Source organism: Zea mays, chromosome 8 (assembly GCF_902167145.1).
Source record: "Zea mays cultivar B73 chromosome 8, Zm-B73-REFERENCE-NAM-5.0, whole genome shotgun sequence".
In the NCBI taxonomy this organism is placed as follows: Eukaryota; Viridiplantae; Streptophyta; class Magnoliopsida; order Poales; family Poaceae; genus Zea; species Zea mays.
The window spans coordinates 180732833-180746655 of NC_050103.1; the positions used below are offsets into that span (position 1 = coordinate 180732833).

General features: G+C 40.4%; 1 protein-coding gene across 1 annotated transcript; it reads left to right on the forward strand.

Moving 5' to 3' along the window:
- Positions 1-9533: 9533 nt before the first annotated feature.
- LOC100277999 (uncharacterized) lies at positions 9534-13175 on the forward strand. The gene is made up of 4 exons (NM_001320337.1): positions 9534-9911; positions 12094-12228; positions 12419-12505; positions 12650-13175. The coding sequence occupies exons 1-4, from the start codon at positions 9783-9785 to the stop codon at positions 12818-12820; spliced, it is 522 nt and encodes a 173-aa protein (NP_001307266.1). The 5' UTR covers positions 9534-9782; the 3' UTR covers positions 12821-13175.
- Positions 13176-13823: the final 648 nt, after the last annotated feature.

A 13823-nucleotide genomic window follows, 5' to 3' on the forward strand; every position in this document is an offset into this window, starting at 1 on the left:
CGAATCCCACTCCTTTCCGATATGCGCCTCGCCCTTGGCTTTCTTGTAATGCTTCTTCTTCTCCCTTTTGTTTCCTTGGTCCTGATCACTATCATTGTCGGGACAGTTAGCAATAAAATGACCAAGCTTACCGCATTTGAAGCATGAGCGCTTCCCCTTTGTCTTGGTCTTGCTTGGCTGCCCCTTGTGACCCTTTAGCACCGTCTTGAAGCGTTTGATGATGAGAGCCATCTCTTCATCATTTAGTCCGGCCGCCTCAATTTGTGCCACCTTGCTAGGTAGCGCCTCCTTGCTTCTTGTTGCTTTGAGAGCGAGAGGTTGCGGCTCGTTGATCGGTCCATTTAAGGCGTCGTCCACGTATCTTGCTTCCTTAATCATCATTCGCCCGCTGACAAATTTTCCTAGGACTTCTTCGGGCGACATTTTGGTGTACCTGGGATTCTCACGAATATTATTCACCAAATGAGGGTCAAGAATGGTAAAGGACCTTAGTAATAGTCGGACGACGTCATGGTCCGTCCATCGCGTGCTTCCATAGCTCCTTATTTTGTTGATAAGGGTCTTGAGCCGGTTGTATGTTTGGGTTGGCTCCTCGCCCCTTATCATCGCAAACCTTCCAAGCTCGCCCTCCACCAACTCCATTTTAGTGAGCATGGTGATGTCGTTCCCCTCGTGAGAAATCTTGAGGGTGTCCCATATCTGCTTGGCATTGTCCAAGCCGCTCACCTTATTGTACTCGTCCCTGCACAAGGAAGCTAGCAACACAGTAGTAACTTGTGCATTTTTATGAATCTGTTCATTAATAAACATAGGGCTATCCGAGCTATCAAATTTCATTCCATTCTCTACAATCTCCCATATGCTTGGATGGAGAGAGAATAAATGACTACGCATTTTGTGACTCCAAAATCCGTAGTCCTCCCCATCAAAGTGTGGAGGTTTGCCAAGAGGAATGGAAAGCAAATGCGAATTCGAACTATGTGGAATACGAGAATAATCAAATGAAAAGTTCGAATTGACCGTCTTCCTGTAGTCGTTGTCGTCGTCCTTTTGGGAAGAAGAGGATTCGTCGCTGTCGTAGTAGACGATCTCCTTGATGCGCCTTGTCTTCTTCTTCTTCCCATCTTTGCGCTTGTGGCTTGAGCACAAGTCGGTAGACTTGTCATTCTTCGGCTCGTTGAAGATAGACTCCTTCTCGTTGTTGTCGACCACCATCCCCTTTCCTTTAGGATCCATCTCTTCGGGCGGTTAGTCCCTTGTGAAGAGAACGGCTCTGATACCAATTGAGAGCACCTAGAGGGGGGGTGAATAGGTGATCCTGTAAAGCTTAAACTTATAGCCACAAAAACTTGGTTAATCGTTAGCACAATAATTGCCAAGTGGCTAGAGAGGAGCCAAAACACAATAACCACAAGAAATTAATCACAGAGATGACACGGTGGTTATCCCGTGGTTCGGCCAAGTACAAAACTTGCCTACTCCACGTTGTGGCGTCCCAACGGACGAGAGTTGCACTCAACTCCTCTCAAGTGATCCAAAGATCAACTTGAATACCACGGTGTTCTTCTTTACTTTGATCTTTTCCCGTTTGCGAGGAATCTCCACAACTTGGAGTCTCTCGCCCTTACAACTGAATTTCACAAAGAAGCACGGAGTAAGGGAGGGAAGCAACACACACAAATCCACAGCAAAATGCGCACACACACGGCCAAGAAACGAGCTCAAAAGACTATCTCAAAGTTCACACTAGAACGGAGCTCGAATCACTGAGAATGACAAACGAATGCGCAAAGACTGAGTGTGGATGATCAAGAATGCTCTAAGGTTGCTTGGATGTCTTCTCCATGCGCCTAGGGGTCCCTTTTATAGCCCCAAGGCAGCTAGGAGCCGTTGAGAGCAAATCTGGAAGGCCATCTTTGCCTTCTGTCGTCGGGTGCACCGGACAGTCCGGTGCACACCGGACACTGTCCGGTGCCCGATTTCCTTCTTAAAATAGCACTGCCGACCGTTGCAGATCTGGGAGCCGTTGGCGCACCGGACAGTCCGGTGCCCCCTTCCGACCGTTGGCCCGGCCACGTGTCTCGCGCAGATCGCGCGGCCGACCGTTGGCCCGGCCGACCGTTGGCTCACCGGACAGTCCGGTGCACACCGGACAGTCCGGTGAATTTTAGCCGTACGCCGTCGGCGAATTCCCGAGAGCGGCCTCTTCAGGCCGAGTCAGCCTGGCGCACCGGACACTGTCCGGTGCACCACCGGACAGTCCGGTGCTCCAGACCGAACTGAGTCTTGGCTGTACACAGCCAAGCTTTTGCACCTCTCTTCTTTTCTTCTTCTTTCTGTTTCTAACACTTAGACAAGTATATTAGTACACAAAACCAATGTACTAAGGCTTAGAAACATACCTTTACTCGTGATTTGCACTTTGTTCATCCATGGGCATAAATTCACATTTAAGCACTTGTGTTTGCACTCAATCACCAAAATACTTAGAAATGGCCCAAAGGCACATTTCCCTTTCACTAACCTTGATAAGCTAGGTGCACCCAATGTCAAGGTAGGTTCATCATCAAGAAGGCAACACAACGATGTATTAATAAAAGGAGAAAAGGCTCCTATTCTTAACTCTAGTTTTTATCTATGTGATTAAATATTGACTTGAAACCATGTAAGATGGTTGTCAAGTATATGTGGGTGCCTACACAAAGAGAAAGGCCACAATAAGGATTGTGTGGGTACTCAAGGCTCTTACTACTAATCTCAAAGGACCCAATTCAAATTGGGTACCAAGATATGAGGCTTAAACTTGTTTTGCAGGATCACTCCTTCAATGGATCAAGTTGGGTGCTCGATAATGAATGTATAAATCATCTTTGGAGATAGTAGCAAGGGTGGTAACAACTGAATCTCAAGTGCAAATTATTTTCAAATCTTATCTCTTTTGTGACTTGTGTAGCCACTAAGGGAAAAGAAGCACTTGAGGATATACATCAGTTGTTGATTATGAAATAAAGGTCTAATTGGAAGTTGAATGAATATTATCATATGGTGAACAATCCAAAAATATGTGACGTATTCTCTATCTAGTTAATTTGGATTTGATTCTTCTTTATTAGACACTCACCATAACATGGATTAAGTCAACCCTTTAGACTTCATTGAATAACCATGCATATTATCCATGTCATTCAAAATATATTGTGCATGAGGGTTCAAGGAAATTTAGTCCATATTATGAGGTTTCTCTATTTTAGCAACTCGCTTGCCTCCCACATATAAAGGGTTGCTAAATAAGAAACTAGTGCTTGTGCTACTAATGCCATCTCTTATGTTGAGTTTATCCATAGAAAATCTATGTTAAGAGATGGTGCTTGTTTTTCATTGGATAAATCACAAGCTTAAAGGATACTATTCAACTAAAGTAAGATGAAATTGATAAGAGGCCAAGGTATGAAAACTTCCTCTCCTTCAGTTGTTTTAGTTTTCTATCCTTAGTGGGATGTACCATAGTATAGGTTAATTTCCTTGCAATATAAAATGTTCAATAGTGCATATAACTTTGACATCAACTATATGTGTGCACTAATTTAAAGGAATTTAGTCTATCCTTTTGGGTTTCAATAATGATGATTCATTTGCCATCCACATATAAGGATCATCATTTGTGAAACCCTCTGTTGTGTTTTTAATGCTCTCTTTTCTAAGTGTTACAACGAGGTCCTTCCAAGAGCTTTCAAGATGGATTCAAAATCCACAAAAATTGAATGAAGTTCAAGACCACTTGGTTGAATGAAATCACAAAGAGGAAAGAGATCACAGTGAATCAAGAAGGGAGTTATATTTTTTTGTCAACCAAATAATGAAGATGTAGTGACATATTTATATGATATCCTTCATTATGAGGTTGAGGTTCATATTAGCATGCTTTACCCTCCAAGATTTCAATTGATATACTTTTAGTTCTTAAACTTTTAATTGGTTTAATTTTCATCATCTATGTAAAGCATGTTATGTTAAACCAAGATATAGTGCAAACATCTCCTTTAACCTCGCATTGTTAATGTGCATAAGTGTACTTTGTGTACTCTTGCATGCACAAATTGAGGGGGAGTTTAGCCTATATCTTGTGAGGCTAATGATTTCTTCAAGTTCATGTTTTGTAGTCTCACACCTTGGAGAACATCAAATGAGGATGAGTGGTTCCAAGGAAATGATCAAATATTTACCACATGTCACCCCATGGATTAGTTCTATTGGGGAATGATATGTGTTCTCTAGCATAAATTCAATTGTTTCATATATATTATGCCTTGACCAAGATATATGATGAACTCCTCTAAGAATCTTAATTGAATCAAGTGCATGTTACAAGTAATTCGAGTACTTGATGCATACATTTAGGGGGAGCTCATTCTATATCTTGTGTCCTTAAAGACTAACATTTTCTTTTAGTGAATTTGTGTAGTTCTTTGAAGAGAATGAGTTTCTCTTGATCGTTTAAAGAGGATAAGTTTCTCTTTGAAATGTCAAGCCTATCAAAAGCTAAGATAGAAATTCATGATTATAATGAAGACCATATGGCATGGAACAAAGGTGTGTCACTCCATGAACTACTGTATTACATTTGTGTATTTAGGCTCTTACAAGTTAGTGTATGCATGTATATGCAATATCTTAAGTCACATCATAAGGTTGCATTTGAATCTTGGCTTAAAATATTGCATATCATGTCTATTAGTATACCTTTTGATTATGAGTAATTCCTTCAATTGGCACAATTTCACATTTTCATACTTTATTTGTACCAAGGTTCAAATTGTAGAACTTAATCTCCGGGCCTCACAAGTCCAAGTGCATAAGCTAAACAAGTACTCATCACTTGTATGCATATATTTAGGGGGAGAATGGTCTATAATTTGAATCTTTGAGACTAACTTCATTTTTAAGTCTATTATGTGTGTAGTCTCAAATTAGAAAGGAATCTTCAAGCAAAGACAATCGCTTCCACTGCAAAATTTGATGGGTATCAAAGATTCTTTGCCCAATAAATGTATCTCCTATACATTTCATAAGAGAATGAGTTTCTCTTGTATATGCTACTCCAATGTCATCTAAAATTGGTAAACATGTATCATATTCTTTTGGATTGCAAATGTCTAAAGTAGCATAGCTTATAAATTCTCCTGTCTAGAACTTAATTGATTAAATAGTGCACATATTTCTTATGTTGCATGATTATGTTCAATTGATACTCCTTTTATGCCAATGGTACTTTAAGTTACAAATAAGTACTCTCAACAGATATCAATTGAATTCATATATATGTGTGCCCTAAAAACTTGAGGAGAACTTAGTGTAATATGCTATTAGTGATCTGCTTATCTATCAAATTGTATCAATTGGGTTTTTTTATTGATATTTTTCATACATGATCACTAGTTGTATAATCCATACTTGTGCAATTTTCATGCTGCCTCTTGTTATGATAAGAAAATGCTAGGTGACATCTAGACTCCAGGTATCAAGATTTATCTTTCAATTAGTATGACAATATTCATTTGATATCTTGGACCTATGTCACAATTATGCCGACAAGAGATTGCAAAATGAACTCTAAATACAACACAAGTCTGGAAACCCCTTGAAAAGGTAAAACGCAAAGGTACATCACTTGTGACACTTATCCATTACCTTTGTGCCATCTAAGGATCCCTTTCATGATAGTGTGTTCACATCTCGCTTAATCATAATTTCTATCCTTTATATTCTTTGTATCCTTTTTGGAGATTTATGACAAAGGGGGAGAAATTGTGCATTAAAGCTTACCTTTAGTCTTATGTAACTAAGTGTTAGAAGACTTTTAAAAAGGGGAGAAATAATTAACAAAAAAGGAAAGTCATAAGAAAAACATAAGATGAAGAAAGTTGATAAGTGCATTCCATGTCATGAGCATCACGTTTATTTTATGACACACTGCACCCTATGAATAGTATGATATAAGTTGTCTATACTTTGACCTAAATATGTGCTTTTGGCATTTGAGTACAAAAGTGTTATTTTCCGAAATGCACATATTTAGGGGGAGGAAACTATATCATAGGATTTAAAATCTTATTTATCAAATCTTATGTAAGCTTTAAATGTGTTGTCATCAATCACCAAAAAGGGGGAGATTGAAAGTGCATTCATCCCTTTTGTGAGTTTTGGTGATTTGGATAACAACACATTTAAAGGTCTAACGAGTTTGCTAAGTGTTGAACAGGAAATTCAGTATGATGAACATACTTGAATAGTGTATAATGATCAGTGAACAAAGGTTCAACACGAGGTTAAATAACCAATGAGACAATGCAAATGGATATAATATGATCTCTATATTGGTTTGAATATATGGACAAGACCTGAGAAATCACTACATACATATGACCAGAATAGAGGACAAAGTGATTTAGAGGATTGGTCAAGACAAAGAGAATAAGATATGAGGAATCGTGAATTGGCTTGACCATATTACTGTCAGTCCATATATGCTTCTATGAGAATCAAACTAGAGCTTGATTGATCTTGACAATTATATCTAGAAGACATTCAAGCAAGGTTCACAATATTGAAGAAATGATTCTCTCAATGGATGCTCAATTTGATGTGACTCAAGAATGGCTTGATAGGGTGAAGATAGCAAGGAAAGGGCTTCGAGGAACTAAGCGAAGGTGAAGGTCAAGCGACGGCTTGTAGACCGAGGTACCATGGCTAAGGTGAAGAAGAGAGTACTTGCACTAAGTCGATGAACTAATCAGCTATGAAGAGTTATAACATGTTGATGCATCAGTAAGGTGACTTGAAGCCATGATTTGAACTCATATAAGGTGATATGGTACAAGTCACTGGGTTTGATTTGAGTTTGCTTCAAAAGGTGAGACAAAGATGTTTGTGATCCTTATGAAGCAATGCCATGGAGAAATCACACATGAGACACCAATGACTCAAGGAATTTACTTCATTATATTTTATTTAACTTGAGTATAGGAATCGTCGTACTATAAAGGGGGATCCAAAAAGAAGGTTGGTGTTTGCCAAAGCTCAAACCTCTCTATTCAAAAGCTATTTTTGAAAAGCAAAAATCTCTTTAACGTTCTATGGTTGACCGTGGTTAGGGTTGAGAAACCTAGAGTGTTCTTGCTGAAAAGCAGCTGGACTTCTTCAACTGCAGCTGAGCTTTCCAGCTGAACTTGACTTCAGCTGAGTTGAGCTTCTTTAGCTGCAGCTGAGCTTTTCAGCTGAGCTGAACTTCAGCTGAGTTGAGCTTTCTCAACTTCAGCTGAACTCAACTTCAGCTGTGAACCTCTTTGACCATACACCAGCTGAACTTGCCTCCGGGCAGTTGAGCTGGGGTTTTCTCTCCTAAACTCTCTGGTCAAGACCAGTTGAACTGGTCCTGAGGGGCAGTTCAGCTGGTCTCTGACCCCTCTGACCTCTGACCAACAGTCTGCAAGTCAGACTGGCAAACAGGTCGCCAGAGGTGTCAGGGGCGGTTCAACCGCCCTGTGGGCGGTTCAACCGGTCTGGTCAACCCTGACCAGTCTGTAGGTCAGTCTGCGCGTCAGTCTGCCAGTCAGACTGGCAGACAGGCTGCCATGCCTGCCAGGGGAGGTTCAACCGCCCTAGGGGGAGGTTCAACCGGTCTAGTCAACCCTGACCAGTCTGCAGGTCAGTCTGCGCGTCAGTCTGCCAGTCAGACTGGCAGACAGGCTGCCAGGCCTGCCAGGGGAGGTTCAACCGCCCTAGGGGGAGGTTCAACCGGTCTCAGGCAGAAAAATCTGCCCAACGGCTAGTTTTGAGCTCCACCTATATATACTACCTCCTACCTCTCTCCCCAAAGTAGAGAGCACGATTTGAACTCCATTTCTAACCCAAGAAACACCTCCCTCTCTCTCACACACATCTCTTGCCTCTCCCATTTCAAATCTTTGGAGAGAAATCTTTGAGTGAGCTTGAAAGCTGCGGTTTTGTGCTTCATCTCTAAATCTCTCTTGCTCTTCTTCTTCATTCGAGCTTTGGTACTACATCGAGTTCTTTGTGGATTCATTACTCTTGGAGCTTCTAGCTCCTAGACGACTAAGTGTCTCTTGTGAGTCTCCAAATCTTGTGGAAGACCACAAGAATGTTTGTATTACCCGCTCGTTTGAGCAAAGATTATTGTGTGGGCTTGACCTTTGTGGTCGACAAAGGGAGGATTAGGGTTGAAAGAGACCCGGCTCTTTGTGGGCGCCTCAACGAGGAAGTAGGGCACCTTTTGTGGTGTGACCGAACCTCGGGATAAATCTTGTGTCTCTTGTGTTCTTGCTCATTGTGTTTGTTCATGTTCTTCGTTCTCTCACCATTCCGTGGAAGATTGTTTATATCTTTTTGGTGTGTGGATTTTGAGAAGTGCCCTTCTCTGATCTACTACTTTGAACCCTGTGGATCATTTAGAACATCTCATTTCCAAAGTTAACTGGGTGAATTTCGAGATCAATTCAGTTTTACCCAGTTTGCTTCTAGTTTTTGTTGAAAAAGTTTTAAATTGCCTATTCACCCCCCCTCTAGGCAACTTTCAGCAATGTAGAAAGTGAGGGATGAATCATGGGATTGATAAAAGTGTTGTCAATGATGATGCATCTTCATCAACTAAGCCAACTAAGAGAGCCAAGACTATTGATGATAGCAGAAGAAAGACTGATTGTTTGGTTGAAGCATTTGATCGTGGCAGCGAAAGGCTGGCAAAGGCAATTGAGAAAGCAAGAAATACTTTACCAGATGGTTTGTTTGAAGCGGTGGACAGTCTTCCAGGTTTTCAGCTTAACCACAAGTCTCGATACTATCAGCACTTGGTTAGACATCCTAATGATGCCCATGCTTTCATGAATCTACCATTCGATTGGAAGCTATCGTGGTTTTCGAATTTCGTTGGTGAGAATTTTTAGATTGTGGGTCATGATTAGTGTCATGGTGTCTCATGAATTGAACTTGGTATGTCATGGTGATATGAACTCATGTATCGTAGTTGTTTGATGAGCTATGGTTATTTGTTGTGATTTTGCTTGTGTACTTGAACATCGCTGGTGATGAACTATGGTTATGAGTTATGGTTGTTGGGTGAAGTATGGATATAAACTCATGTTTTGGTATTATTAAAATGTTTCAGAGCATATAACTCATGTTTTTAATGTTTTGGTACAATGGATATGAACACATATTGTTCCTGCGCACATGTTGTTGGCGAGTGGAGTGATGTTGAACAAAATCAGCTCCATTTAGCAGAAAGGCCAATCGGGCATTCGAGTGATGTTGCCGGCTTGCCACAGTTCTGCTATGGTACATTCCCCAACCAAACAAAAAACTGAATGGTTCTGCTCTAATACACTCCCAACCAAATAAAAAATGGAGTAACTTCATCCTGCTTACCATCCTGCTTACCAAATATAGAATGAACAGGTCTACTCTCCAAATCTAGAATGGAACTCCAACCAAATACATCCTTAATGATTTTGTATTAACAATGACTCCTGTACGCATCATCCCGGATCCGAGAGGCACCAACTCACTCTTTCTACGCCCTTCCCTCCGCCTCCTTCCTCTCCAAGAAAAAGTAAGCGTGGAGAGCAAAAATCTCCGCCGCCGCGCACCTACGCCCACGGAACACGCCGTCATATGAGTGGAGAGAGAACCCCGCGCCTCCTCCTCCGTGAGCTCCGTACAAGGAGGCTAGAGCGGCGGCAGCATCGGAGGGGTCGGTGAGGAGGGCGATGGTGCTCCCGCTGGTGAAGCTCGGCTCGCTCGCGTTCCGGACGCTGAGCAAGCCCATCGCGGCCCGCCTCAAGTACAACGCCGGCATCCACCCCAAGTTCCGCGGTCTCATCATCGGCATCGCGCAGGTGGTCGACGATCCATCCCATCTGGCTCTTCTCCGTCTCCGATATTTTTCGTACGGCAATCTGTGCGTCGATTGGATACATGGTTTTGTCTCGATTTGGCATGGAGAAATTTCTTTTTGCAGTTCGTTTCTCTGTAAGTTGCAGGTTCGTTTCTCTGTAAGTTGCAGGTTGAGGCTGCTTGAACGCTTGATAGTTTTGTGTCAGTACGCTTGGATGATGCAGCGGGCGTTCAGATATATCTGATGTTTTTAGCGTGCCATAATGTTCCTTGAATGATTTGGCTTTTTGGCTCATTGCGTTTGATTTGATGAGAAATGCCTGCGGAATGGGTCTCTACAGTGTGCAATGCTGTCTGGGATTCAGAATTTTGTCCCCCATATTGGACGATATACTGCATTGATTCAAATCGTTAGTGAATCTAAATCTAGTACTAATCGGTTATTTGGGTGGACAAGTTTCCGAAGTCCGTTGTTTTTTCTGAATGTTCATACCAGTACGAATACCCTAGTTGTGAGGACATTTTCGGAATGATGCCTTAGTGCTCAGTTTAAGCTTGAATCTATGTTTTTATGCTGTATTAGTATTGCCTACCAGGTAACAATAGGCCCGATTTATTCGCCGATACTTTGGGAACATCATCGATGATACAATCGTCAGTTCGTCACTGAACAAACACAAAACAAAGAGAAAAATTTCTTCAATGCTAACCAAACTTATACCAATCCCTTCAATACCATCAGAATTTATAGTTTCTCTTCAATAACATCAAATTTAAATTTTAATCTTTTGAATGCCATCGCCGTTAGTTCCATTTAAAACAAATCCCTGTAATGTCATCACAATATATACCGATTCCTTCGATGTCACTATAAATTGGTTCGATTTATTTGGGTTTTTAAAATTTCAGAATAAAAAAAATATGGACCAGATTTTTAAAATTCCACGATTTTTAAAAACTTCAGTCCACACTTTTTTGTAAACCCCAAAAGTTACTCCGCTATATCAGTGCTATATCAGTTTGGTTTATTTGATTCTTTTTTTCAAACTAACAACAAACACTAATGATAACAAAGGGAGCTAAATTCTAAAAATCAATGTGGTATATTCGCATTTCAAAAATTTAGGGTTCTAAAAATGTGGATTGAAGTCCTAAAAATATTTAAATAAATTTTTTAAAATTTCAGTCCATATTTTTTAGAACCCAGAAAACTATGCGGTTATTCATTTATACCGATTCGATCTATTCAGTTTTTCATATATTTCTTTCAAATAGATCGAACTAATATATCGGAGTAATTTTGAGGTTTCAAAATGTATGGACTGAAGTTTTTAAAAATCGTGGAATTTTTAAAAATCTGGTCCATATTATTTTTATTCTGGAATTTTTTAAACCTAAATAGACCGAATTAATTTTAGTGACATTGAAGGGATCAGTATAGATTTTGATGGCATTGGAGGGATTTGCTTTAAATGGAACTAACGACGTTAACTTCAAACTAACGGCGATGGTATTTAAATGATTAAAATTTAAATTTGATGACATTGAAGGGATTCAAGGGAAGCTATAAATTCTGATGGCATTGAAGGAATTGATATAAGTTTGAATGGCATTGAAGTGATTTTTTCTAAAACAAAAGTAAGTCCGCAATGAAGGACGAACCCAGTTCTGGAGGCTCCCATGAGTCATGGGTGTGGTCAGGAAAAAAAGTCTGCAATAGTCCTTGTAAAATACTTCTTCAATGTTGATGATGTGGGCACATTGTCTGGAGGAAATAACGTCTTGGATATAGAAATGTTGTTCAGCTCTTCGAAGGCTATCTCTAGCAGTCTTAATCATTGCTTCTCCTATTTCAAACTACACTATGTAAACGATGCATTCTGCAGTGTAAAACAGTTTTGTACAGCTATATGCATGATCTACTACTGGTCATAGCCTGAGGAAAAATTTCACAATGAGTTTTGCATTGCACAACAACTGAAAATGCAGCAGGTTAACAGCATTGCTCTGTTATCCTATTGCTGTCATGGCTATTTTCTTGGCATCTTACTGTACTGCTCTCTTACTGTAAACTGAATAGATTCTGGTTCTGACTTCTGAACTAGCAAGAATGGAATCACATTGCTCTGCACCATACATTATGGGACAGTTGTAACTGACACGTTTTGTGGCATACATTTACAGGCAAACCATCGTTTCACGACAAATATGCAGAGGCGACTTTACGGACGTGCGACTGACATTCACATTCGGCCCCTGAATGAGGAGAAAGCTATTCAAGCTGCCGCAGATCTTCTCGGTGAACTATTTGTTTTCTCGGCAAGTGTTCTTGGCTTGCATTGGTCTTTTTCGAAGTAATATGAACTGAAAAGGGTTGACGCCTTTTTGTTTTCATGTATGACGAGAAACAAAACCCGATCGTTCTAGAACATATTTTCTTACTTCTGCAACGACTCCTCAGGCCCTAGAAATGACAAGTACTGACGTGGACTCACATATAATTTCTCAGGTCGCTGGTGCTGCGATTATCTATGAGGTGCAAAGAAGTGCTAGGTCAGAAGCCAGAAAAGAGGAGGCCCGTCGTCTGGAAATTGAGGTGAGACAACTGCCTCCAACTATTCTCTTGGAATCATTTGTTCACTTTTTTAATGAAAACATTACGCTGCCAGGATATCTCTTGAACACATGCAAGGCAGAACACAAATTCGATCTTAGTTAATTATTCATGTTCAAATGACAGGGGATAAAGAAAAGGGAGGAGCAACTAGCGCTGGAAGTACAGATAATGAAACACAAGATTAGCGAGATGGAGCGGCAGTACTCGAAGTGGACCCTTCCCGGGCTTCGCGGCTTCGGCACTGCCCAGGCGGCGGCACAGCCTGCTGGTACTCAGCACCCAACAGCTGCGTGATTGCTCTACTTCTGCAACTGTCGACAGCTCGCGATCTGGATGGCCGACTGCAGACTGCCTCTGTTTAGCTTGCATTTTACTCCGTTACATAATTGATTCGACTTCAGTAGCTGGCGAAAGGCTGAGGGTTACGTTGTGGTACAACTGAATCGAAGTTGTTATCGCCTTATAGGTTGATCGGATCGGCGACATGACATTCAGACCATGTTTGTCGTAGCTTAACTTATTTCACAGCTTCTTCATAGATTTAAGCAGGAGATAGATTTAAATAGAAGTACCAAACAGTAGCTTCTGCAACAGTCTCCCCTTTTAGTCGTAGCTTAACTTATTTCACAGATTTGTCGTAGCTTAACTTATTTTACAGCTTCTTCGTTGCTTTTTAGAATAAATTAAGGGCCGTCTATTTGGTATTTGGTTCCATAGGATTAGGCCATGTTTGGTTTCTTTAGTCTAGGAATTAAAGTTTAGTTAGGGGACTTCTCTAACATGTTTGGTTCTAGGGGCTAAAAATAGTAAGAATATACTAAATGACTCATAAGAATACTAAAATGGCATTTAACATTCTCCTGTTATTAGTACAATCGAACTAAACGAGAGGTAAATGTGGAATTAATATGGTTTAGTCCCTTTTAGCACATATGTGAAAGACTAAAGACTAAATCATTTTATTCCATATTTTAGTCCTAGTGTTTGTCAAAAAAGGGACTAAATGTGACTAAAAACTAGAGACTAATCTTTAGTCCCTCTAACCAAACACCCCCTAAACTTCAGTCTCTCCTTTTCAGTCTCTATATTGTCAAACATGGGGACTAAAAGAAACAAATATATGGTTTAGTCCCCTTTAGTCTATGCGTTTGGCAATTTAGGGACTGAAAGGGAGGAACTAAAGTAGTCTTATGAAACCAAACATCCACTAATTAAATGTAGACAATAAGCAGAAGTTGTTTTCACTACCTTGTCAGATAAGCTGTTTTTGTAATAAACAATAATTGTACTAAAAAGG